Consider the following 27952-nt stretch of genomic DNA (forward strand, 5'->3'; position numbering starts at 1 on the left):
AGCCAGGATCCTTGAGAAGAGCCTTGACTGTGGACCCTGGGATGGATGATGCTTCTTGTTGAAGTTTTGAACTTGAGAAGCACTGTGGGGAACTTGAGTGACACTGTATCTCCTGCCATGCTCACTTTTATCCTTGTGCGATCAGCAGGTTTGCTGATTAATTGTTGTGTCTCTTTCACTTTGGGAAGTTAAGTTGAAGTCAGCAAATAAACACTTCACTTGAATTGTTTTCAGTTAAATATGCACGTGAGACTTTAATATGCACGTCATTTCCAGCTGCCCCCCTCATTAAATTCAGATCATTAATATCATACACTGAAAGTGAAAGTTATTAGTCGCTCAGTTGGGTCTGACTCTTCACGACCCCATGGACTGTAGCCCGCCAGGCTCCTCTGTCCATGGAATTCTCCAGGCAAGAATACTGCAGTGGGTTACCATTCCCTTCTCCAGGGGATCTTCCTGACCCACGAATCAAACCCAGATCTCCTGCACTGCAGGCATATTCTTTACCATCTGAGCCACCAGAGAAGCTCTAATATCATACATGAGGACATGCCTTTTATCTTTGTGTGCAAAGCCCAGATGTGACAACCTTAGTAACAAGTCTTTGGTCACTCTCTACTTGTTTCCTCTGTCCTTTCCAAGCCCGACTTTCAGGTATCCTGGCTCCTGATGGGCACATATCATCTTCCCTGCCTTGTATACATTCCACTTTTTGCTTCCCTGGAGCACATCATGTAGGAAGGATTTAATCCAATTTACTGCATATGGGCAGGAACTTAGCTGTCTTCTCACCAACATTTCTTTAGCACCTAAAAAGAAAGTTTTTCTTTGATTAAAAAGAACAAGGTCTGACACGTAGTAAGTGCTCAAAGATTATTTGTTGAATAAGTGACCAAAGCGTATCTGATTGATTCACAGTTTGATAAATATATGATCATGTCAGTGTATTGGTTTTCCCAGGTGGCACTAGTGGTAAAGAATCTGCCTGTCAGTGCAGGAGATGAGCAAGAGACGTGGATTTGATCCCTGGGTAGGGAAAATCCCCTGGAGTAGAAAATGGCAACCCATTTCTTCTCAAATTTTTCCCTTCATATAAATGTGCACAACTGTATTTTATGTACAACCCCTCAGTTGCCTCCAGGCCACAAATGATGATTACCTTGGTTTTTTTTCCTAGATAAAATGGATGCTTAGTTGTTATCAACTGAGTCATTGTCTCTGTGGATCTAAGGGCAATTCCCAGGGCACAGCAGATCTTGGAGTTCACCTCTCTATTATAGCTGATGAAATTAAGTTACACCAGTTTAATTAGACTAATATTTTACTATCAACTGCAAAAAGAAACACTTCTGCTAGGTTTAGCTGCTTTAACAAATAGTACTTTTAAACTTGAGGTGTATAGCACTTGCTTATTGATAAGTAAATAAAAATATTAGCAATAATCCAGCAAAATTTAATTTTCAGAAATGTTTCTTCCTCGTGAAAAAGCTCTTCTAAACTGGATAAAGGCATTATTTGTTTCATACCCTATGCCTGAAGACTACTTTGGTTTCCACTTTTCATCCAGTGTCAGTTTTAATATTTCAGATAAGATACCTCAAACAATTCTCTCTAAATGTTATTCATGGAAGTCAGGCTTCTGCCAGAGCAAAATCTGTATTTATTTTCAAAACCACATTTCGCATGGAGAATTTTAAAATCCAGTCAAAATGAATGATTTTATATCAAGGGCTGAATTAACACCAAGTTTTCAAAAGGCTTTTCTTTTGAGAAATTCAAAGCTTCTCATTAAGTCTTCAGTCTTCCAAAACTGTGCCATTTTCTAAAATAGCCTTATTAGTCTCATTTTGCAAATGCCAAGATTGTGCAAAGAAGTGATTAAATATCTTTCAGGGTACTTGACTTAGGAACAAACCATCACTGGTAAGTTAGAAGAAGAGACTTCAAACAAAGCAAAAAGAAAACACTTAGCAAGGAGGAAGCTAAATGTAAGAACAGGATTTGTCCTCAGGGCCCTTTAACATGGGATTCCAGGGAGTTGGGAAAAGAGAGGGGAAAAAAAAACCAGACTTTAATTAACCATTGTACTTTTCAAGGCAGAAAAGAAGGCTATCTCATCTCATCCACTCATTTAAGTAGTTAGGACTGGAGCCTTAAGGTTGGAAGCACCACATGGAGTTGTCATCATTATGATGCTGTAAAGGCCAAGCCATATTGTATATTTATCAGAGAAAGTTAATTTAAGAAATAGAATGTCATGAATGGGCTTCCCAGGTGTCTCAGTGATAAAGAGTCTTCCTGCTGATGCAGGAGATGAGAGTTTGATCCCTGGGTCAGGAAGATCCCCTGGAGAAGAAAAAGGCAACCCACTCCAGTATTCTTGCCTGGGAAATCCCATGGACAGTGGAGCCTGCCGGGCTACAGTCCATGGGGCTGCAGAAAAGTTGGAAACCACTTAGCGACTAAACAATATAAAAACAACAACAATCATGAACAATACAATACAGGAAAGTCTAGAAAGTAGCACAATGCAGTGATAACTGACTTCAGTTGTGTCAGATTCTTTGCAACCCTATGGACTGTAGCCCATCAGGCTCCTCTGTCCACTGGGCTTTTCAGGCAAGAATACTGGAGTGGGTTTCCATTTCCTTCTCCAGAGGATCTTCCTGACACAGGAATCGAACCCACATCTCTTATGTCTCCTGCGTTGGCAGGTGGGTTATTTACCACTAGCACCACCTGGGAAGTAAGGGTATACATTAAGTTCTGGAACAAAATTAGAAAGCCTGGAAGTGATGGTCATCTCCTAAACTTTTCCAATCCATTGCTCACCAAGCCAAGCTACTTATTATGACATCCTACTTCAATTTCATGCTTGTCCAGAAAGGGAGGACACACATGAATGATCTCATGTAATCTTTCCAGCATCCCTCTAAGATAATTATTATGCCCATTTCACAGATGATATGCTAAGGACTACAGAAGTTAAGTAGCTTGCTTAAGTTTACACAACTAGTAAGAAGCAGAGCCTGGGTTTCAATCGGTGGCGTGCTGGAGCTGGCTTGGCCTGGCTCTGAGCAACACTTACATTTTCAGGAAATTTTCAACTAATTACTATTTCAGTTGACATCAAGATGGTGGCTTGAATTTGGCTGTGGTAGGAATATGCACACCATGGAAATCTGCAGATGCTATAAATCAGGTCTTTGTTTTTTGGGAAAGGGTAGTTGTTATGAATTTACTGACATATTACTGATTTAAATCCAGGTCATCTGACTCAAGTCACCTCTCAAACTTCTACGCTACTTCAAGGCACATAATGATTTTCTGATGCATTTCTGACTCCAAAAATTCCTTAAGCCACCTGTTTCCGCTGAATGCCTATGCAGAGTTTGTCATGCCCTATGTTTTGTCCCTCTCTGCATTCCGCCATCACCACTGTGTGTCCTGTGCCCTTCCTACACAGAAAATTTCTCCAGGATAAGAAGATAAAATATCTTATACTTGCTTGTATTCCAGCCCCTGCACACAACCCCACTGTTGAGTAGTATTTATTGTGGAAGGTAACACTGATATATGTACTCACCTCTATTGATGATTAGGGATTAGTAGCATCAATGGAATAATGTAGAAAGGTGTTCCATACAGTTGTTTCTGTCACCACTCCTATGAATTCCTGCGTCTTTCATTTATAAAGGTAGATACTACTGCAAAGTGTGTTTCAACCTCAGGATGACCTTTGAAGAGAACTGTAACATCCATTACAGTGATGTGGTTCATATGCTTCCTGCCTACTCCCACCCACAGACAGGGGATATATTAATTACCTGCCTGCCTGGCCACTGGCAGCTTATTGTGAAACTGTGTATCCTCCCAGCTCTGCTCTCTCCAGGCTGGGAATTAAAATATGCCTGCTGCAATGGAAGCAGGGAGGTACACACGAGCTTTCAGAGTTCCGGACTCTTTTCTCCTTGTGTCATGTGCTCCAGAACCTGAGAGTGCAGCATCTGTAGAGACCAACCCAAGAAAGGTTAAGATGCAAAGAAGCCCAGGAGCTCTGGCCACTGTAGAAAGTGATGTGCCCTACGTGGCCCTGAGATGTCAGGAGACTTGGGTTTCAGGGTCACTTCAAACTGCTTAATACGTGAGCTACTAAAGTATTTCTAGTACACATGAACCAGCTAAGAAAGCTGATGCCATGACATCTGTTTCCGTATGAAAAAACTGGTCTCTCATGAAAGCAACGTTTACCCTCAAGCAAAGATCTTGGAAATCTTTTGACATTGCAAAAAAATCTGTAAATCACTTCTGCACCACTTCCAGAAATGTTTCTTCCTTATTAATTTATTTAAAAACACTTTCTTTTTTTTGGAGTGCCTTTTATGAGATAGATCCTTTTCTCAGCACTCAGGAACCATCGGGGAATAGAACAAAAATTGCTATTGTTGTGGAGCTCACGTTCAAGTTTTATTCGTTGCTTCACTGGGGAGGTGTGTTCATTTATCAATCATGTCTCATTCAGCCAAACAGGCACTGCTCTGAACCATGTGTAATGGTGGGAGCAACAACCAATGGGGAGACAACATAGACTGTGCTGTCAGGAATACAGTCTAAGGGGAGAGGCAGGAACATGGCCCTTGGATTCTAGCACCTACGAACATCAGTGGACCGCTCTGGAAGTCATGTGCATGAGGCTTCCTGGAGGAAGTGACACTTGAATTTTGCTGGATAAATAAAAGGCAGCCAGGCAAAGAGGGCATAACTTGAAGCAGCTTGCAGCACAGGAGGAACTGAGGGTCGAGAAGGTTGCTGGGGCCGAAAGGATGAGGCGGGAACTGGAACCCAAGATTGGACAGATAGGCAGAGCCTGCATCATCATGTTTCATTAATTTCATTTATTTAAAAGACAGTTCCCTCAGGTTCATTTCTGCCGGTGTTCTCCTTTGAAAGACAGGCAGGAAGCCAGAGGAGACCGTTTCCTTGGTCTCTAACCTGCAGGTGTAGACCTGCAAAGTGATCACGCTGTCCCACGCTCCCTGCCTCCTCCCAGCCACACTCCAGTCCACTTCACCGTTACATTGCTTCAAAGAAGACTTCTGTCTGTTCCCAAGGTTGCAGCTAGTTCCTTCCTCAACATTGCCCTGCTTCTGGGTCATTCACTGGTAGTTCACCAGCCAGTCAGACAGCCACTTAGAGGCTGCACTCTCCCATCCACATTCTAACATCCCTTTACCGCCAGGGAGTAAACCAAGAGTGAGTTTTACAGTCGCCTTTGTGCCTCTGGAATAGCCCTTCTGGAAATGTGGAACCCTCATCAGTCCTCCATCAGCCAATGAAAATGGGATGATAGATGTCCAAAGTCTTTGAAAATGCAAGAAATACGTAATTCACAGTGTTCTTGTTATCCTTTGACGCCTGTAGACTTCTAAAGAAGCAGTAAATGGCTTTGTGGGCTTTTCACCAAGGTGAGGTTCTTTGGCCTCACTGAACGCCCCCAAATAAAAACCTTGGTTAAAAAGTTAAAAGGGCTGAAAAGGATTTAGGACAGTGAAGGGAGGGAAGAATTGAGGCTGAATATTGAAGCCAGAAATTTCAGGCCTTCCCTCTTTGAAGGAGTAGCTAAGCTACAGCAAAAGTCACCTGGGTCTCTGTTACTTTTTACTAACTTCATTAGCATTTTACACACTTATAGACAGATTTGATAGAAGGCTAGGGCTTCCCTGATAGCTCAGTTGGTAAAGAATCTGCCTGCAGTACAGGAAACCCTGGTTCAATTCCTGGGTCAGGAAGATCCCCTGGAGAAGGGAAAGGCTACCCACTCCAGTATTCTGGCCTGGAGAATTCCATGGACTGTATAGTCCATGGGAGTCACAAAGAGTCGGACACAACAGAGTGACTTTCACTTTCACTTAGGGCATTAAGGGGCCTCCCAGGTGGCTCAGACATTGTAGTCCCCCCTGCAATGCGGGGGACCCCAGTTCCATCCCTGGGTCAGGAAGATCCCCTAGAGAAGGGAATGACTGCCACTCCAGTATTCTTGCCTGGAGAATCCCCATAGACAGAGGAGCCTGGCAGGCTACAGTCCATAGGGTTGCAAAGAGTCAGACATGACTGAGCAACTAACATTTTCATTTTCAGGGCATTAAGCAGGGAAAAAAGTAACCCATAAGACCCTTACCAAAATAATGGAAGACAAAAGTGATCGGTCTTTATACTTGTTCAGATAAGCTGAAAACAACTTGGATTGCCTTAATTGAAGCATCAGTTGTACTGAGAGCAAATGCACAAAAGGAGATAACATGTCACGTGCCTTTCCAGCTGAACACATAACTTATTAAATCAAGGCAGCCACATTCACTGTTCCAAAAAGGGGACGTGTAAAACTGAAACATCAGCCTGTCCGGGGCCATTAACCATTCTCATTTGAGAGGTGAAGTCTCTGTCTAATCTTCTAATCTTCCTCAAATGTAAGAGTTAATAAGAAGTTGCCAATTCATATGGTAAATAACAACCTTTCCTGAGCTCTTGGTAGTCGATGAGTTTTTACTTTATTATTCTCACTGCCATATAGTCAATAAATCGTGTCCGACTCTTGCGACCCCATGGACTGTTCATTCTAGTCTTTTCCATGTGTAATTTAGATGGAGGTACATTTAAGTCAATGAAAATCCACCTAAAGAAACAATGACCCCTTTGAGAAGAAATTTAACATTAAAAAAAAAAAATTAGTGTATGGGGGTAGGAAAGTTCAAAGACTTTTGCCTCCTTTGTTCTTTTTAATATTTTATTTGGAGTTTGGCACTAGAGTCAGCACAACCCATGGTAACAAAAAAAGTCTTTCATATAAAAAATACAAAAAAGTGCATTATACCAAAATACTTTTTTCTTTTTAATCTATTATATTTTAATTCCTTCTATCTTTTATTTAAAAATATTTATATCCATGTGGCAGATTTATGATTATATTTTCATTTTTTGCTTAACCATATATTCTATAATAAGCACAGGTTAACTTTGTAATAAAAATGTTGGAGGAGTAAGACTAAGGTTTGACACCAAGGAGATCTTTCTTGCTTTTGAATTCAAATAGTTAAGCAAATTAGTGTAGTAAGAGTGAGAAGCCAAAGAAAACATTCAGGCACAAGTTAACTGGATGCTAGTTCTCCAGTTAACCATTTTCCTTGTTCACATTGACGCCAGGGTGTTCTCATGGATAAAATTATAATCCCAGATATTCAGACTTTCAGATTCATATTTTCCATCTCAACCCACAGGGGGTTTTTGCAAAAAGTTCTCCTTGTGTTTCAGTCGTTTGCCTTTTCTCTGTGACAGCCAGTAGGGAACAGTAGTAGAGGCTGACCATCCCCAGGCCCTTGGGAAACAGTGCTAGGAGGCTCTGTATTCATTGATTAAGAAGTTCTGTTAAAGCACCAACTTCTTTCTAAAACAATTTGGATCAAACAATGAGACTAGTTACAAACCACAATATTTATAAGAGGTGTAAATTTGAAATCTGCAGTGATGTACTTTTAGGAGTCTAAACTAAAAAATGGAAAGAGGCGAGAGGGTGCCAAGTCGACTCAGTAGGCGTGGAAGCTGATGGCACTTCCTCATTCATTCAAGAAATACTGGCGGAACATCTGCTCTGGGCCAGGCACCTTCTAAGCCCTGGAACTTCTGTGAACAAGATAAGAGTCCGGCCTCTCTTGGAGCTGATACCTTAATGAGACAAAACAGATAGTAGACAGACAAATAATAGTCAAACACTTGCTCCTTGGAAAAAAAGCTATGACAAACCTAGACAGTGTAGGAAAAAGCAGAGATAACACTTTGCCAACAAAGATCTGTATAGTCAAAGCTGTGGTTTTTCTAGTAGTTGTGTACGGATGTAAGAATTGGATCATAAAGAAGGCTGAGCACCAAAGAACTGATGCTTTTGAACTGTGGTGCAGGAGAAGACTCTTTTTTTTTTTTTTTTACATTATGGTAATATTTTTATGATTTCTTTGTAAAATGATCACAGCAATTACAGACACAATCTGGCAGGAAGGTCCATAGGTCTTGCCACCACAGCAAGATCCATCTCAATGGTCACCTCTGTGCCTCATCTCTGAAATTTCCTCTTTCATTTCTTTTTTTTTTTTTAAATAAATTTATTTATTTTAGTTGGGGGCTAATTACTTTACAATATTGTAGTAGTTTTTGCCATACATTGACATGAATCAGCCATGAGTTTACATGCGTTGCCCCTCTTGGACCCCCCTCCCACCTCCCTCCCCATCCCATCCCTCTGGGTCATCCCATTGCCCCAGCCCTGAGCATTTGTCTCATGCATCGAACATGGACTGGTGTTCTGTTTCACATATGATAATATACATGTTTCAATGCTATTCTCCCAGAACGTCCCATCCTCACCTTCTCCCTCAGAGTCCATAAGACTGTTCTATGCATTTGTGTCTCTCATTCTGTCTCGCATATAGGGTTATCATTGCCATCTTTCAAATTCCATATATATGCATTAGTATACTGTATTGGTGTTTTTCTTTCTGGCTTACTTCACCCTGTATAATGGGCTCCAGTTTCATCCATCTCAATAGAACCAATTCAAATGTATTTTTTTTAATGGCTGAGTAATATTCCATTGTGTATATGTACCACAGCTTCCTTGTCCATTTGTCTGCTGATGGACATCTAGGTTGCTTCCATGTCCTGGCTATTGTAAACAGTGCTGCGATGAACACTGGGGTACACGCATCTCTTTCAATTCTGGTTTCCTCAGTGTGTATGCCCAGCAGTGGGATTGCTGGGTCATATGGCAGTTCTATTCCCAGTTTTTTAAGGAATCTCCACACTGTTCTCCATAGTGGCTGTACTAGTTTGCATTCCCACCAGCAGTGTAAGAGGGTTCCCTTTTCTCCACACCCTCTCCAGCATTTATTGCTTGTAGACCTTTGGATAGCAGCCATTCTGACTGGTGTGAAATGGTACCTCATTGTGGTTTTGATTTGCATTTCTCTAATAATGAGTGATGTTGAGCATCTTTTCATGTGTTTGTTAGCCATCTGTATGTCTTCTTTGGAGAAATGTCTGTTTAGTTCTTTGGCCCATTTTTTGATTGGGTCGTTTATTTTTTTGGAATTCAGCTGCAGGAGTTGCTTGTATATTTTTGAGATTAATTGTTTGTCTGTTGCTTCGTTTGCTATTATTTTCTCCCATTCTGAAGGCTGTCTTTTCACCTTGCTTATAGTTTCCTTTGTTGTGCAAAAGCTTTTAATTTTAATTAGGTCCCATTTGTTTATTTTTGCCCTTATTTCCAACATTCTGGGAGGTGGGTCATGGAGGATCCTGCTGTGATTTATGTCGGAGAATGTTTTGCCTATGTTTTCCTCAAGGAGTTTTATAGTTTCTGGTCTTACGTTTAGATCTTTAATCCATTTTGAGTTTATTTTTGTGTATGGTGTTAGGAAGTGTTCTAGTTTCATTCTCTTACAAGTGGTTAACCAGTTTTCCCAGCACCACTTGTTAAAGAGATTGTCTTTTCTCCATTGTATATTCTTGCCTCCTTTGTCGAAGATAAGGTGTCCATAGGTGCGTGGGTTTATCTCTGGGCTTTCTATTTTGTTCCATTGATCTATATTTCTGTCTTTGTGCCAGTACCATACTGTCTTGATGACTGTGGCTTTGTAGTAGAGCCTGAAGTCAGGCAGGTTGATTCCTCCAGTTCCATTCTTCTTTCTCAAGATTGCTTTGGCTATTTGAGGTTTCTTATATTTCCATACAAATTGTGAAATGATTTGTTCTAGTTCTGTGAAAAATACCATTGGTAGCTTGATAGGGATTGCATTGAATCTATAGATTGCTTTGGGTAGTATACTCATTTTCACTATATTAATTCTTCCAATCCATGAACACGGTATATTAGGAGAAGACTCTTGAGAGTCCCTTGGACTGCAAGGAGATCAAACCAGTCAACAAAGGAAATCAACCCTGAATATTCATTGGAAGACGTTTGCTGAAGCTGAAGCTCCAATACTTTGGCCACCTGATGTGAAGAGCTAACTCACTGGAAAAGCCCCTGATGCTGGGAAAGATTGAGGGCAGGAGGAGAAGGGGGCAACAGAGGATAAGATGGTTAGATAGCTTCACCAGACTCAATCAACATGAGTTTGAGCAAACTCCAGGGGATAATGAAGGATGGGGAAGCCTGTCATGCTACAATCCATGAGGCCGCAGAGAGTCAGACTCGATGTAGCAACTGAACAACAACAGTGGTAAAGAATCCACCTGCCAGTGCAGGGGACGCCAGAGACTTGGGTTCAATTCCTGGGTAGGGAAGATTCCCTGGAGTAGGAAACGACAATCCACTCCAGTATTCTTGCCTGGAAAATTCCATGGACAGAGGAGCCTGGCGGGCTACAGTCCATGGGGTCGCAAAGAGTGGGACATAACTGAGCAACTGAGCACACAGCATTAGACCCACTGAATATCTAATATTAGGTATGAGAGAAATCTTTTTATTTAATACTTTAAACAAGCACATATATTACCATGAGGTTTTAGTATTTTAATAAATATTTCAATGTATTTGGTTTCCTTCCTACTCTTATGTGTTTTATTTTATACATTTAAGCACACTGATCTGAGAAGTAGGTCCTTAGACTCCAGCAGACTGCTAGAGGTCAACAGGAGGGCTTTATGCGCACTTCCCCTATCTCTTCACAGAGTTTAAAGGGCTGAAATTTACTGCAATGAATAGTTTTCACTGCTCCTTCAAAGACCTTCTTAAGTTAAAAAAAAATTCTTTTCAAGTGTGTGCAGGTGAAGAGTACCATGATGTCCAGTTAAGTCTGGTTCACTATCTTGATTCATGCTAATGAGCCAACCACTAACCACCACAGTTTTGCACATCATTGCAAATGTTGACATCATCAGAAAGACAACACCTTAGTAAGATTATGAAGATAGTTTTGATTTTGGTACCCCTAAAGGATATCAAGTCCTGCCAGCAATCTGTGGACCACACTTTGAGAACCACCAGGCTAGATTAAGAGTCAAGTACAGAAATTCTTTTAAGCATTTAAAACCACCCCAGGGACCCTATTTGCATAAAAATGTTGGTAGTGGTTGTTGTAGTTTTCTATCCAACTCTTTGAAATAGAAGTTTTACCCAAGTTTGCAAGGGGGAATTTTTTTCAATCTCAGTCAAAAATAATCTTCTGTTGACATTTTTGGGTGGGCCAGCGCTGAAATACAAGTCAGGAAATATCTCTTACAACAGAGACAGATGGCCCTGTCAGTATCCAGTACAGAGGGGTCTTCACCTCCTTTGTGTCATGAACCCCTTTAGCAGTCCAGTGAAGCCTACAGACCTCTTCTCGGGATAATGTTTTCAAATGCATAAAATAAAATACTTAAATTACAAAGAAAACAAATCATATTGAAATACAGTTATAGCCAGAGTGTGCTTTGAGAGTGGGGGCATCTCTGTATTCCAAGTTAATAACCACCTCCTTCCCTCAGTCTTTGCTGACAAGGAGAAACAGCTAGGGATGACATTTTTTTTTTTTAATGCACTCGTTCCCATGTTAGTTAACATCTTAAATCTCCAAATTCTGACTCTCAGTGAGATAGATTTAGACCTAACGAGTCCAAAGCAAGAATGTGGAATAAGAAGTTTCTCCTCCACCTTCTATAAGACTGAATAGTACATGACTCCTGCTAAATACAGACTCTTTATATATATATATATTTTATTTTTTAATTGGAGGATAATTTCTTTTCAGTGTTGTGTTAGTTTCTGCTGTACCGCAAAGTGAATCAGCCATGAATATACATATTTCCTCTCACTTTGGAGCCTCACTCCCACCTCCACATCCACGAGAATGGTCCTGAGCTGTAAGTAGGAAGATCTTGGGTACTACCTCCCAAATAGTCTAGGACTATCAAGAATTCTCTGCTAGAACTCTCTAAAAATTTAATTAGTTAGTCTTAGTCGCTCAGTCATGTCCAACTTTTGCACCCCATGGACTGTTCTCCACCAGGCTCCTCTGTCCATGGAATTCTCTAGGCAAGAATACTGGAGTGGGTAGCCATTCCCTTCTCCAGGGGATCTTCCAACCCAGGGATCAAACTAGCATCCTTGCGGGCAGATTCTTTAACGTCTGAGCCAGCAGGGGAACCTCTTTTTCAAAAAAAGAATTGCTTCACATCAATAAATCCCTTCTTTTTCTCTGCTCCTTAAATCAAAGCAGCATCCTTAGGCTTACTGTATTTTGAGAAACTACCTAACCCTTAGTGCTAAAAGTGAAGAAGGAAAGAATTTACAGTATGGTTACCTTAAGAGTAAAATCAACCATAACCCCATGGTGAAATTTTCCACTCTTCTGGTGAAAGGTTTGTGAATTATTAAAAACAACCCATTTATCCCCCTCCATAGAAGAGAATGTTGGTGCTGATAATTGAAAACAGCTGATAATCCAGAAATCCATTATATTTAATTTTGGAATTAATAACAGTATTCTTGCATCGTGGTCTCCTCTGATTGTGTTTTTCTTGGGCTAATGTTGAAATGAATTCTCATTCTTTGACTTAAGGGTGGAGAGGTAAGTTGGTGGTTTGAAAATACCCCAAGAGTAGGAAGCCAGCCTGCGATTTTAAATTCACCACAAATAATCCACCAGGTGGATAATCACTGCTTCTTTAGTCAAGGGTTTCATTGTGGTCCCAGTAAGTTTTTTCATGAAGGAAACCATGCAGCCTGTAAACCACAGTTCCCCTTCTGGGCCCCACCACTAGGCTCTTTTAGTTTTCACCCCACTTTCCTTACATTTCTCACTGCATAGTTTTCCTGTTAGGAGTGAGCAGAACCATCAAGTCTTATATTTCTGCAACTGCTTTATCCAATGTTGCTGAATCCTTGAGAGTCCTTAATCAATGCATTCAAATCTCAAGCCACCTATTCACTCTGGAGTTCTCTCTGTAGCTTACAAAGCATTTTCAAATGCACTCTCTTTAATCCCCACAGCCATCCTATGAAAGAGGTTCATCCTTTGAACCTGTGGGCTCAGTAGTTGCAGTGCATGGGCTTAGTAGGGCCATGGCCTGTAGGCTCTTAGTTCCTGGACCGTGAATCAAACCCATGTCCCCTGCATTGGAAGGAAGATTCTTAATCACTGGACCACCAGGAAAGTCCCACTATCCTTATTTTATAGACGAGGAAACTGATGCCCACAAAAGTGAAGCATCTTGCCAACTGTGATCCAACTAGTAAATAACAGACCAAGACTCAAACTTAGAGCATCTGACAACAAATCCAGTTTTCCTTCTCTGTCCCACAACTCTGTCCCAAAACTGGTCTAGTATCATTAAAATCCAACTGTCCTTTATCTACCAACATTATTCTTGTCAGAAACATAGGATAGCAAACCATAAGGTTCTATATTTTTTCAGGGAGTACTCAAATTTGAAACGGCAATGGCTAAGCCAGTGAGACATAAACTGGTCAGCTGTGAGTCCTATTGACCTGCAGACATGATTGCTTCACTCACAATTTTTGTTTTGTGAGTGAAATTAGGAGATTTCACACAAAATTGCAAATTTTTTGCTCTGCTTGGAAAATCAGATGATTGGGAGATCCCTGGCACAAAATCCACATGGCAGTGATAGGCTTGAGCAGAGTAGCACCTGCCCTCTCAAGACAGTAGGTGTGCTTTCCCAGTTTGCTCCAGGCTTTTCCACTCAGACAGTGTGGACAGGTACGGGGCCCCATTCATGCATCCATGTGATCTGATAGCACTAGTGGGCAGTGGGGTTTGCTACCCCTGCTCTAAAACATTCCTTCCTGGGGAGCAGGAATGCACTGTCCATAACACAGGGCCCAGTATATACTGGAAGCCCATTAAGGACGGTGTGGAATGAGGGCTATGGATCTTGTAACAGTAACAAAACAGTACACCTTGAGAGCTGAAAATGTTTATCTTGGTCATTACAGAGTTGGTTCTAACCACCTCAGTCATTACAGTTGATTGTGCCTTCATCAATTGTTCACAGTGAGAGAGAAAGAGAGAAATAACCCTTCCTTCCAAATATGTTTAATCAGTTTTTCACCAGGAAGACTCTGCCTTTCTTCCCACACATTCTTCCATGTGTATGTCTAAATGATAAACATACTTAAACGTTTAGTCTGTGGAAGTGATCACTGCATCTTTGGTGTGACTCATATGTTTTAAATTGAGGCGATAAAATATTTGCTTTTCTTTGCCTTTGGTTCTCAGTTTTAGAGACTTGGAGGAAAAAGTATCTGGGAAACTTTGATTCTTTAAAACTTTACTAGTCCTTCATTTCAATAAATGTTTTACTTATGTGGGTGGATAAGTATACCCGCTTATAGTATAGTGATTTGAAATTTTTCATTCTTTATAGAGCATTAGTCTATTCGGGGACAGATAAGACATCAAAAAAGAGGAAGAACATCAGTAATTGAAAAGGTAGTAAAAGAAAAACTATCATAACATAGCCCTTAAAAAATAAGAATTGGGTTTACACTGGTTTGTTAAATGTCATCTCTTAGATGCAGCTGCACATAATAAAAATATGAGAGAACTTATTACAAGGAAGCTGTGAGAGACATCCCAATAACCAGTGTGAAAAAGGGGGACTTATCTTGTAGCTTTTTTTTCTTGAATTCTATGTAGTTACATTTCATTATGGAGAAGAAATAATCCAGGGAGCAGGGGCAATGATAGGATCAGAAATGAGGTCTCTAGACAAACTTGGATGGAACATTACAAAGGTGAAAGTCTGAAGATTCATAAAGGTCTCTTACCCACCAGGAAAGTCCAAGAGGCCTTAAAGTCATAAGAGAAAGAATGTGAATGAATGAATGAATGAACGAACAAACTACAAAAAAATAAAGCCCAGGGCAAAATAAGGCAGTAGGAAAAAAAAAGGCATTTGACTGAGGGTGAAACTATTCTTATAGTATATTTTCTGGGTTTTTTTTTTTTTTTGGTTTACTTTTCACTACACATTATGGAAAATTTCAAATATTCATATAAAAGAGAATAGTCCAGTGATCCTCCATCACCCAGGCAATTCTTAGTCACTCATGATTACAGGGTCTCAAGAAACTGAAATTTCCAGTGCATCTAAAATAATCATTCTGACTATTTAGTTTCAATTTCTCTTTTTTAAGTCTATCGTGGATTCTTTATGACCTTCTGAGTTGGGACTATGGGGCCACAGAAAGGAGAGGCTGGAAGCCTAAAAAAAAAAAGAGAGAGAAAAATCCACAAACATGTTGTTTATACCCTGGATAACCAGAAGTTGAAAGTGTGACTTTTGTGGTTTGTTTTGGCCTTGTAGGCCAAAACTATTAGACTATTGAATGTGAAAGAAAGAAAAGGGAATGCTGAACCTCTTCAGCTGGGAAGGCAAAATCATCAAAATTCTATGAGGTTAAGACAGTTGCTGTGGCTTTTAGAAACTTGTGTGGCCCAAAGGAGTCATAAATCATTTTTATGGTATAAAACCCTTGAAGAACATACTTGGTTTCCCAGGAATGCGTGCCATTCTTACACTCACAAAAGGCTCATGTCCCTCAAGAAGCTTGGTTGGAACCTGATTGGTCTGCTCAGCATTGCCTCCGGGAAATACTAAATTGTGTAGGGACTTAGCCCATCTCTGAGGCTTCTTTTAACAGGTGAAATGAACAGATAGGAGTTGCATGATGCATTTCTTTCCAGTTCATAATTCAACTTTAAAGTAAAATCTGCAGTGGCCCTTCTGGTCCCTGACCTAAGTTTTAACAACATCTTTTCCTTCTGGGGTTACATGGGAGGCAGTCAAGAGTTAAAATGTATTTCCATGGTCTTGTTAAGATCCAGAGTGGGAAAGCTATAGATCCTTAAGATCCCCTGGCCATCCACTCAAATGATACCGTACTACCACCCCTACAGAAAGCCCACAGAATGGTGACCTGTCTATTGATCTGACTTGGTAGGAGAGAGGGGGCTGGACCTCTCCATAAACCCAACCTCCTGCTTATTTTAAGTGTTTGATCAGCATCTCAACATTAGTCATATTAGAAGGTCAGAGGGACTCATTGACTGTGTGCTTCCAAATAGAATCAGCATAGCCCCTTTCTGCAGGGACTGCAGCCATCCCTATGCTGGGCTGAATGCTCAGGGCAGAACCAGCCTGGGATCAGAGGGCTGGTTAACCATGACAGCACTTTCAGAGCTCATGGCAGAGCTGCCAGTGGCAGAGGTCCACCACGTGGATCTTTCTGGGCCTTGGAGACTAGAATCACAAAATCCCAAAGTCATTATTCCTCTAAGTGGAGGGCACATCTGGAAAGCACCTTTTCTAGGAGGGAGTAGGATAGAGGTCATTTAATGACATTTCAGTCTTCCAGATGTCTACTAAAAAATAGTACCCATTATGATATATCAGTATCCAGAATATCATTTAAAGACGTTTTGATTAAAACGCGACAGTGCTTGCTTTCTGGGTTTCACTTTGCTGCTGAATTTTTTATGATGTTGTTTATTGAAAAGCAGCACTGTCTTCTGAAAGCTTTTACCAGATTCCCATGGTGATTTGCTAAGCATAGCACAATTCAAATTAAAATTTCATCATCTTCAAAGGACACTTTTATGAGCTATAAAAGAGCACCTGCCTGGCCCTGCGTGGGTACCATAATACAGAGGAGAGGCACGAAGCTTTTCTTCCAAAAGTTTAGAGCCTGTATCATACTAATAAAGAAAATGTAGAGCGAAGATTACACCATTTTCCTGTTTGTGGTTTACTTCAAATATTGGAACTTTTGGCAGCACTTGAAGCAATTAAAAGACTCAAAGCAATGCCATTATAACAGAGTCATTGCTACGATTTATTAATGTCTTGCAGGGTCTGTAAGAAGAATCCTCAGAACTCACACTGTTTGAGGTCTGGCTTAAACTGTGCTCTGGCCTGGTGCCTCTGACATCCTTATGAAGCAGAAATGATCACATTTCAATAAACATGTGACCTTGCTTTGGCATGGCCTTGACATTTTACCAAGTTTCTTTCCTCTGACTCGGCAGGATGCACTCCTTATATCTATCCCCCACACTTCTGTATTCAGAATTCCTTCCAGCAGAACTTCCTGCAGGAAAAAAAAAAGCAGAAACAGCCCATGCAAGACCCCAAATACGATGGTATACTGATTTTGTGCTCTCTTGACCCCCAAACACATAACAATGATAGATAGAATATTTAAAAAGGCAATACAAAGAGTGTCCCCAAGGCTGGAACAATACCAGAGGAATGAGCAGCAGTGGAATCACAGGCCAGCTGATCTCTGGTCCAGAATCAGGTGGTGGCAGCCACGCATTGGGCTCCCTGTCAAGATGGAGGCCAGCACCAGGCTCCATGCCACAGCCTGAGGTGAACAGCCATACTTCCCTCACTGTCAAGCAAAGAAAGCCAAACAAAATGGCCACTGCCCTGTCGCTGAAACTATGGCTTTTAAAGGGTAAACCTAGAAAGGGAGTAAAACAAAGCCACGGCCTCATAAGTAGGAAGTGAACCAAATTCTTCCTTCTTGGTAACCAGATCTGTTATTCCCATTATTCCCACCAAAGAACTAATAGCCCTCTCTACCTCTTTTTCCTGAGTCTTCCTTCAACTAGTTGCTGAATTCAGTTCTCATGATTTATCATTCTATAAAAATTTATGCCTGAAAAAATTTTCAAGATGGACTTTCATTCCCTATGAGAATATTCCCATTATTCTCATAGGATGGGAACTTCAAATGAGACCTGGTTCTGGTCTAGTGCCAGGAATCCTGATAGGAGTTACTGCAAAACCACTAGGGAAGGACAGGGACTGGAAGGAAGAGAGAGAGGGTGAGAATGAAAATGAATCTCCTACTCAAAATGAACCTACAGGCCAAATGATCTAAGCAAGCACATGAAAAAACTCTAATGCCAAGGAAAGCAACAAAATCTACTGTTGAGACAGAAATTCATTCCAGTTATCTTTATAAACAATCTGGCAAAGACTTTAAAATAAGTATGCCTAGGATGTTGAAAAGATAAAAGTGTGAATAACTTCCATTAAGAGCAGGAAATTCTATGACAAACACTTGAAACAAGAACATTATGATATTAATAAATAGTTAATGATAAATCTTGAAAATGAAAAATATGGTCATTGAAACAAAAACTTAATGGTCATAGAAATAAAAGCTTAAGAAATAGAATAAACTTTGAACTGAGTAGAGTGAAAGAGGAACTTTATGAATTTGAAAGTAGGCATGAAGAATTGATCAAAACTTCAATTCAGAAATGTCGAGAGAGAGAGAAAGAAGTAGACAGAAGGAGCAGTTAAAAGATGTGGGAAACGTGGGAAAGTTCCAACAGTTAGTCAATAGGAGTTTCAAAAAAAGAGAAAGGTGAAATGGTAGGGAAGCAGTGTTTGAAGCTATTGAAAGATAAAATAGACTAAAATTGAAGGTGTGATTCTTCAGACTGAAAGCATACATAAGAACTGAACAGAATAAACAAAGTTAAATTTATATTCAAATATTTTGAAATAAAGCTGCAGGATATCGAGGAAAAGGAAGAAAAGCAGATGACTAGTGAAAGAAGCATAATTAGGCTGATAATCAGATTTCCCATCAGCAACAGGAGATACCAGATGACAGTAGAGGAATATCCTCCAAGCGCTGAGGAAAATAATCATCAACCCAGGATTTTATAGGGGCTTCCTGGGTGGTGCTGGTGGTAAAGAGAACCCACCTGCCAATGCAAGAGACAAAGAAACATGGGTTCTATCCCTGGGTCGGGAAGATCCCCTGAAGTAGGAAATGGCAACCCTGGAGAATCCCATGGACAGAGGAGCCTGAAGGGCTACGGTCCATAGGGTCGCAAAGAGTCAGACGTGACTGAAGCAACTTAGCACGCACACACACAAAATCAGATTGCTTTAGACTATATCAGGGCATCATAGATGTAAACTTTATAAGAAAATTCTGGCTGAAAGTTTAAAATCAGAATCCCAGGTAAAGTTCATCTTGTGTTTCATTTCTAATCAACAGCATCAAAGAATTAATAGCCCTCTCTACCTCTTTTTCCTGAGTCTTCCTTCAACTAGTTGCTGAATTCAGTTCTCATGATTTATTATTCTATAAAAATTTATGCCTGAAAAATTTTTCAAGATGGAGTTTCATAAAATGTCCCACTTGTATAAAATTTAGGGTATCTGAAGATTTCATAAGTCCACTGGGGCTAGCCTCTGCTTAAAGATATTCTTGGTGCAGATATTCCAGACGTTACATGTAGAAGGAAGGGAAATGATTATTTGCCAAAAAAAATTGTAATTATGAAAAGGAGTGACTGATAATGAATTCCACTTTTACTTTTGAAAATGTTTGTACAAAACTGGGTTGAGCCCAGTGTTTTTACACTAGAATCTGTAGACATTTATTTGTCTAATAAAATAACCACACAGCCTGGCAAAACTCTTCCTACTTGGCAGTCCCTTCTGCCCAGAAGCCTGGAACAGCATTGGCCCAGCAGGTGTGACTTTCAAAAGGTTCAGAGAGTTGAGTTCGGGAAGTCTGCCCAGCATTCCACCTGTGTGCGGTGGGCCTTCCCGAAGGCGAGGTTCATTCCCAGCTTTTCTTAGGTTCAAAAGACCTCTATTCACTCACAATTGATAATGAAAACTAAAATAAGCAAGGGATTGACACTATACACCAAAATTATAACATTTCTTTTCAATAAGAGGCCATGTATTTTTTTAATTAATTAATTTATTTTAATTGGAGGCTAATTACTTTACAATATTGTAGTGATTTTTGCCATACATTGACATGAATCAGCCATGGGTGTACATTTGTTCCCCATCCTTACCCTCCCTCCCACCTCCCTCCCCATCCCATCCCTCAGGGTCATCCCAGTACACTAGCCCTGAGCACCCTTTCTCATGCTTTGAACCTGGACTGGAGATCTGTTTCACATATGGTAATATACATGTTTCAATGCTCTTCTCTCAAATCATCCCACCCTCACCTTCTCCCACAGAGTCCAAATGTCTGTTCTTTACATCTGTGTCTCTTTTGCTGTCTCACATATAGGGTCATCATTACCATCAATTTTTGACCTGTAGAATATAGATACTCTATAGCGTTTAACTCGGAGAAGACAATGGCAACCCACTCCAGTACTCTTGCCTGGAGAATCTCATGGACGGAGGAGCCTAGTGGGCTGTAGTCCATGGGGTCGCTAGGAGTCGGACACGACTGAGTGACTTCACTTTCACGCATTGGAGAAGGAAATGGCAACCCACTCCAGTACTCTTGCCTGGAGAATCCCATGGACGGAGGAGCCTGGTGGGCTGCCGTCTATGGGGTCACACAGAGTCGGACACGACTGAAGCGACTTAGCAGCATAGAGTTTAACACTATTGTATACATGTGAAACCTACTCTTTTGCTTGCTGGCATGGGTTTGGTAGCCTTCTTTCCTTAAAGGGTGAGGTGGTGGTGGTGGTTTAGTCGTTAAGTCATGTCCGACTCTTGCAACGCCATGGACTGTACCCCACCAGGCTTCTTTGTTCATGAGATTCTCCAGGCGAGAATACTGGAGTGGGTTGCTATTTCCTTCTCCAGGGAAATCTTCCCAACCCAGGAATCAAACCTGGGTCTCCTGAATTGCAGGCAGGTTCTTTTCCAACTGAGCTATAAGCAAAGCCCAAAGGATGAGGTAGGGGGAAGAACAGAACTCTCAACTTCTTGGGCCTTAGGAAGGAAAGGAAAAAGAAAGTGTTTTCCTAGACTGTTGATTTTTTTCACAAGGTGCTCTTTGATCATAGGACCCAGTCATGACCCAGCTAGTAAGATCTGACTTCCTGGGCCCTAGGATCAGAATCACCTGCTTATGTAGGGCAATGGGAGGGGTGGGGTGTTGGGGGGGCTCTTGCCAGCTGTTCCAATATCTTGAGCCTCTGTGTACTGGTCTGAAATAATGATTTTCAGATTTAGAACCTTTGTATCAAGTGAAATGTTATAAAAAGCCCAATACATAAACCCAGGCAAAGCACAGCTCTTCTGGTTTGGATAGGGCTGGGGGACCTGGAGTCATGTCCATCTGGGTACACCTCCCCCACCATGGACCATATGTACTTCAACTTTTCTTTTTCCTGAAACTTCTTAGATCCTTCCTTTCTGGGCCCAGGATTAGCCATAGGATTGGAGAGGGCTTGATGACGAAAGATCATGGAATGAATGAGAAACCTACTAAAGACTCCACTTATTTTGTCTTACTAAATGAGCAAAGTCCCAGGACCACTGTCAAACTGCTAAGAGGTGGGGAGGTCTTTTTGAATGGGGACAAAGGATGCTGGGAACGCCAAAACCACACTATGTAGGTTGCATGTGCTTTGTCTACTCAGAAGGTTCACCTTGCAACTGCTGTCAGGTCCTGAATTCTTCCCCAGTTTCTGGAGCCTTTCTTTCTCTACAAGTGGACTGGAGTATGCTAATTCTCATTCTGCCTGGGATGCCGCCAAGACCTGGGCCTCCTATGCGACCAAGGGAGAAGGAAATTGCAGGCAAGGGAGACAGATGAGCCAGGCATGGAATTCCCCACTGGCACAATGTTGCTGCTCATGAAGAGTAACCAGCTTTTCAAATTCACCCAGAGGTTCTTCTTTAAAATGGAGATTTCTAGCGTGGTCCCCAGAGAACCATTTACATCAAGCACTCTGGAAGTCCTGTCTGGGAATTAACATTTTTAACAGGTGCCCTCCCTGATTGTTATTCCCGCTGCATTGTCAGTAAGAATTCTTCAAAGTTTTTGAACAGAGGGCTGATGTGGATGAATTTGTGTTTCAGCTGAGTTAGTGCAGCATCTCTGTGCAGAGTGCATTTGGGCAGAAGAAATGGAAGGGATACTACCTAGCAGCAGATGAGTTGAGTGGGGATTAAGGTGTGGAATGGGTGGGAGGACAAAGATTTAGAAACCTTTCAGGGGTCAAGTTGCAGGGTGGGGCCACTGAGTGACGTGGAGAGTAACAGTGAGAGAGGAATCAGTGAGGATCCCCAGGGATCCCGCCGTCGTGACTGGGGTTTCCATCGAGTGCTGTGGAGCCTTTGGCAGTTAGTGTTATTCCTCACAGTCCAGCCAGTGAAAATGTTACAGGAGCAAACCAGCAGAAGCTGATTTTGCTAAAAGATCAAAGTGAAGGAAGATGATGAACCCACAAAGGAAACCTAGAGGGTTTGAGTGTATACTTTTAAAAATAGCATAGTTTAGAATAAATCTCAACCCAAATTGGTCCTTTTTATTGTAGTTTTGGCAGTTAAATGGACTCAGTTATCTGGTAAGTGTGTTTATAAAAAATATCTCATTTCCCTAATAAATTGAGAATATGGTCAGAGTGGGGTCTTATGTTTATACCCAATCTTAAAAGTGAGCTAGATGGGCAGGAGAGTGTTTCGTGGGTTGCCCTGGTAGATACCAAGATCCAAGGACCAGATAAGAAAATCGTAGATCAAGCACTGGCAAGGGGTCCAGTTTGGCTAAAGTCATCACCATGATGATGACCTTAAAGCAGATTTTAAAATATATATTAAGGTTTTCATTTAAAGCAACCTTACCCTAGAAGCACTGCATGGGAAGAAAAAAATGAAATTGCATCATCATTTTAAGCTATATATGTACAAAGAGAACAAAGATGATTGTAAAACAACATGAGATAGTAAAGCCTAAAACCAAAGATAAAATGTTTAAGTCTAGGGGAAAACCAAATGGCCCCAGGGCGGACTGGACGGTGCCCATCAAAACAGGATACTGGAAGAGCAGCCGTGTTGACACTTGTCACAGTTGGCCCAGGACACTGAAAGGTCACTCGCTGAAGATCCGGGTTCCAGTAAGAGTGGACTGTGTGAGTGGCCAAGACCAGCCTCCTGAGGCCACAAGTTCTTGAGCTGCCGGGAAGCAACACCACTGGGCCCCGTGGCTAAGCCGCAGGCAGCTAAGTGCGTGGGTCTTCACAGCTCGTTTCCGGCTTCCGCTTGGCCTTACACCTGAGTCATCTTTTATTTATGCCCTCCTATAGCATTTCCATAAGCTGGTTGTGGCCAACACCATTCATCAACCTAATGGGCTCAAATGGAACTCTTTGAAATCTCCCGGGACATGTCTTGCTCTAAGAAAGAAAGGTTAACAGCGATTCTTGAACTCGGAATTTATGTCTTCCCATAAATTGACCTCAGGAGGTTATTTGTAGATTCCAATAGAGAAAAGTCCTTCTGAGGTCCCTGAGGTCCTCGGCCCTCCCCACCCCCACCAGCTGATGTCCTCTGCCCACTCCTGCGAGCTCCTGGGCCAGGATCTCTGGGGACAGCATGGCAGTTGTATGTCTTGGCTTATTCCCTCTGCCACTTGTCCATTCATGCACTGAGTATTTATTGCAGCCCTGCTTTTTCCAGGCAGGGTGCTAAGCACTGGAGACGCAGCGAACAGACATCTGTGCTCTCCTGGACTCACCACCTAAACAAACAATTACACAAGTTCTTATTAAAAGGCAACTGGAAAGTGAACTCGGAGGAGCGCAGGTGCTGTGAGAGTTTCTGTGGGAGGCTTTGGTGGACTCTGTTGCCCCACCCCTCGTTTTAATGCAGGTCTCTGGGGGGCTGACTGTGTATGGGCAGGATCTCTGGACACCCCCTAAATCACCATCGCATTACTCAGCCGTTTACTGTGAAATCTCAACCTTAGAGGACAGACCCTCTGTCTCTGACAATGGCGGCCCTGGCTGGAGTGTCCTGTGCCCTGCTTCAAACCCAGCTCCAGGCTCCCTCCCTTTGACCCCAGCCCAATTACTGGGCTCTCAGACCTGAGGCTTAGGTCCCTGGGGGACGCCAGCTGCAGGAGGATATGTGGAGGGTGAGCGTCCTCAAAGCAAAGCCCAGTCACCCACCTACACAAGTTTTAGTTTGTTTTCCAATGTGTTTGTTGTTGTTTAGTCACTAAGTCGTGTCTGATTCTTTGTGATCCCATGTGGTATAGCCCACCAGGTTTCTCTGTCCATGGGATTCCCCAGGCAAGAATACCAGAATGGGTTGGCATTTCCTCCTCCAGGGAATCTTCCCAACTAGGGATCACACCTGAGTCTCTTAGGTCTCCTGCATTGGCAGGCAGATTCTTTACCACTAAGCAACCAGGGAAGCCCTTTACACTGTGTAGCTCTCAAACTTTTCTGATGATAAAACTAAAATACATACATTACAATAAAAGCTAACATTTCAAAAATGAATCAAAGTAAAAGTTCAATATATTCCCACCTTCCATTACATCTACCACCATAAATAACTTCTTTGAACAGTTTGGTGTTTATCCTTCCAGATATTTGTGTCCTTTTGTAAACACATACGTTTATTTTTATGTTGTCCTACATGTTCATATTGTCCTATAATTGACTTTATTTCATCTGCAAACATCATGAACAGCTTTCAGGACAGTGTGTGTAGATCCTGCATCTCCTTTCTGGGTGCCCCAAGTGTGTTTCCTGGTAGGAATGCACCAGAACTGCTCTGTGAATCAATCCTCCATTAATGAACTGTGAGCTCGGCCATATTTTGTTGTCATAAATCTTATAGCAATGAATAGTCTTATACATACATCTCTCTGTGTCAAATTCTTCCTAGAAAGTTATTTTGGGTCTAACATCCTGCATCTTTAATGGGCTTTCGTACACAATGAGGTGCTCTTAACCACCCTTCATGTCACGCATGGCTGGATATGCTGACGTTCACTGTTCCGTTTGCTTCTAGTATATTCCTCTCTGGGAACTACACACCTCTGCTTCCCACGATAGGCCCAAGTGTTTAACTGCAGTCTGTTTTTTGCTGAATCTCTTTATTCCAGTTGAATTGTGTAATTTATTTAATTGTTGTATAAACCAAAGAAGCATGAAGGAGAAAAGGTTGTCCTAAAAAAAAAAAAAATGAAGTTTAAGTTATGTTTTTCTAACCACCAACTTGAACTAAAAAAATTTTAAATAACTAACCATTTATACAAATCATGTCAGATTCAGTGGCTTCAACTGACTTATAAACTCCACTGACCGTGGGACCACGTTTGCTGAATCTCTTTCTTCCAGTTGAATTCGTTATTGTAATTGTGTAATTTATTTAATTATTACATAAACTAAAGAAGCATGAGGGGGAAAATAAAAGCTTGTCCTAAAAAAAAAAAAAGAAAAGAAAAACGTTTAAGTTATGTTTTTCCAACTACAAACTTGAACTAAAAAAAAAATTTTAATAACTAACCACTTATACAAATCATATCAGATTCAGTGACTTCAACTGACTTATAAACTCCTTTGGCCATGGGACCACTCTTTTTTTTTTTTTTAATAAATTTATTTATTTTAGTTGGGGGCTAATTACTTTACAATATTGTAGTGGTTTTTGCCATACATTGACATGAATCAGCCATGGGTTTACATGTGTTCCCCATCATGGGACCACTCTTAATCTGCCTTGCCAGTAATGTTTCTGAAAAGCATCCCACAGCTGTTTGGTTTGTTTGTAAATTGGGTTATCTTTTCTCCTTAGAAATACCTAAGAACCAGACATGTCTTATCTGGGGTATCCAATGTAATCTGCCTTAATGAAAGTGGATTTTTAGCCCCCTTTTTCATCCCCCATCAAGCCACTGTAAGCTCCAGTAATGCTGACAAAGACCCCATGTTCAGCCTCATAGAAAAGAAATTTTCTGTCGGAAATTCCAAATTTGCTATCTGGAGATCACAACTGTTGCCTTTGAAAGTGAGAGAATGTAGGCAAACATCCGGCCACTTTCTAACCTAACGTAACATTAGAAATGGTTTTACAGCCCATCCAAAATTTACAAACCCTTTATGTGACTATGTTCAATACTTAAGTATTTGTTATGGGCTTCCCATGTGGCTCAGTGGTAAAGAATCCACTTGCCAAGCAGGAGATGTAGATTCAGTCCCTGGGTGGGGAAGATCCCCCGGAGAAGGAAATGGCAACCCACTCCAGTATTCTTGCCTGGGAAATTCCATGGACAGAGGAGCCTGGTGGGCTACAGTCCAGGGGGTCAGAGGTTGCAAAGAGTTGGACACGACTTAGCAAGTGAATAACAAGTATTTTTTGGACATGTGGATACACAGGGAAATGCTTTTCTACAGGGTCGGCCATATAGGGATCTCTGATGAAGTCTGGATGAGCTAAGAATTAAGTCATACTGAATCCATTCAACAAATATTTGTTAAATGCCCACTATATACTTCCCAGTTTCTCATAACTGCTGGGGCCACCACTAGCCACAGCCAGCAGGACTGCTCCAAGATGCTTGTGACCCAGGCAAAGATGTCAGGCCACGGGGAAACACAAAAATTCAGTTCACTCAACAGAACAAACACTCTCTGAAATGTGCGGACCATGCGTGCACCTGCCGAGTGGAGCAGGCCGGTGTGAGGCAGAAAAGAAAATCTTCTCATGAAATCCATCAGTTTTCTACATCTTCTCAAAAGCTTTCCCATGTCATTTAAGTATCTATTTTACTCACCCTTTATGACGCTTGGCAGAGCCCTGCAGAGGCCAGCAGCCATCTCACTGCCGTGTTTTCTCTTCCAGGACATCAATGAGTGCATTCTTGAAAACTACCCCGAGTGTTCCAACCCCAGGTTATTTTACATCATTCCGTATTTCTGCGGACAGCACCCCAGATGCAGGTAAAGACTGAAACAGGCTCATGACATGCTTACGTGGACAGTGATGGTAGGAAGCCCACCAGCTGGCACTGCTCAGGCACCTTCTGTGTCCCTGGCCTCTCTACCTTCTGGAATTCAGTTAATATTTATTGCTAATCTCTTTGGATGCCAGACCCTTCTCTATAAGGTGACTTATTCAGACACTTTATGTGGTCCACCCACCTCCTCTGCATCCCTGGGGAACTTCTTAGGAATCTCCACCTAATCCCAGTCTCTGAGGTGGGGTCCAGGCCACTATGACCTCCTCCCCAGGTGGTTCTGATGCAGCTACACTGGAAACTCACTGTATACTAGACATGTGTAGCCTCCTGAAGAAATGGTGGTAATGATGAATATTATCTTTGCTTGGTGGGAAATAAACCCAGATGCCAGAAGTGACATTTCCCCCCAAAGGAGAGATTGATTAGAAGGTCATTGATTAGAAAGTCTAAAGCGACCGGGGGTTGGGAGCAGGGAACACACAGCTGTATCAAGTTGCAGTTTATCTATTCATTGCACTTTTTGCTGACACTGTGATAGCTGCTTAGTTATTACCGACATTTTGCTGAATTTACCACTTTGTTTATGGTCAGAATTCTGGGGCTAGACATGTCGGCTTGCTTCATCATCAACTCCTGAGTTCACGAGGCCTCCCTCACCTACCCTCCCCTCTATAATACATGCCTTCTGCGTCAGGGTCATGGCTTCAGATCCTGGGAAGATTTGGGGCCTGATGTCTCCCTTTCTGACACAATGAACGTATTTATTCAGAGAAACATGATTGTAACTCCTTCAAGTACTTTTTAAATTGTATATTTCCCAGTCTTGGGGTGAGGACTTATGCTTTACCTTGGTCCATGCGTGATGATTGTCAGAACACTTTCAAAATGTCACCTTCTCCCACCTTGACAACAATTATTTGAGCTAAATAAGGACTATTTAAAAATTTTCAAAAAATAATCCTGGCTTCCCAAATTCCCCCAGATGGTAAAAACCAGTCAAGCTTAGAGGCTAGTTCCTGAGATCTGTGGGCTGGGCTCCTTACATTCACATCAATGTTGTCAGCTCAGAGAGCTGCCTTACAAATACAAATTAGGCTATTTCCCTTCTGTAATAATAATTTTAAAAGTTTGTCTTTAAATTTCTCAAAAGAATAACATGATTAGCAGTCATGACCT

The 27952-nt window shown here is 41.5% G+C and overlaps 1 protein-coding gene and 1 long non-coding RNA gene across 2 annotated transcripts in view; both read left to right on the forward strand.

Annotated features, from left to right (window-relative positions):
- Window positions 1–27952, forward strand: part of UST (uronyl 2-sulfotransferase) — a 318507-nt gene that overhangs the window by 231480 nt on the left and 59075 nt on the right. Inside the window, exon 6 of the mRNA XM_081529921.1 lies at window positions 26659–26756. Coding sequence (XP_081386047.1) covers window positions 26659–26756 — 98 coding nt within the window. The remainder of the gene's footprint in view (window positions 1–26658; window positions 26757–27952) is intronic.
- On the forward strand, window positions 18541–24304 carry LOC145521391 (uncharacterized). The gene is made up of 2 exons (XR_014065365.1): window positions 18541–19378; window positions 20636–24304. It is a non-coding gene; the product is annotated as an uncharacterized LOC145521391 (long non-coding RNA).

The sequence above is a fragment of the Giraffa tippelskirchi genome, chromosome 9 (genome assembly GCF_054371585.1).
Source record: "Giraffa tippelskirchi isolate mGirTip1 chromosome 9, T2T-mGirTip1v1.2.pri, whole genome shotgun sequence".
Taxonomy (NCBI): domain Eukaryota; kingdom Metazoa; phylum Chordata; class Mammalia; order Artiodactyla; family Giraffidae; genus Giraffa; species Giraffa tippelskirchi.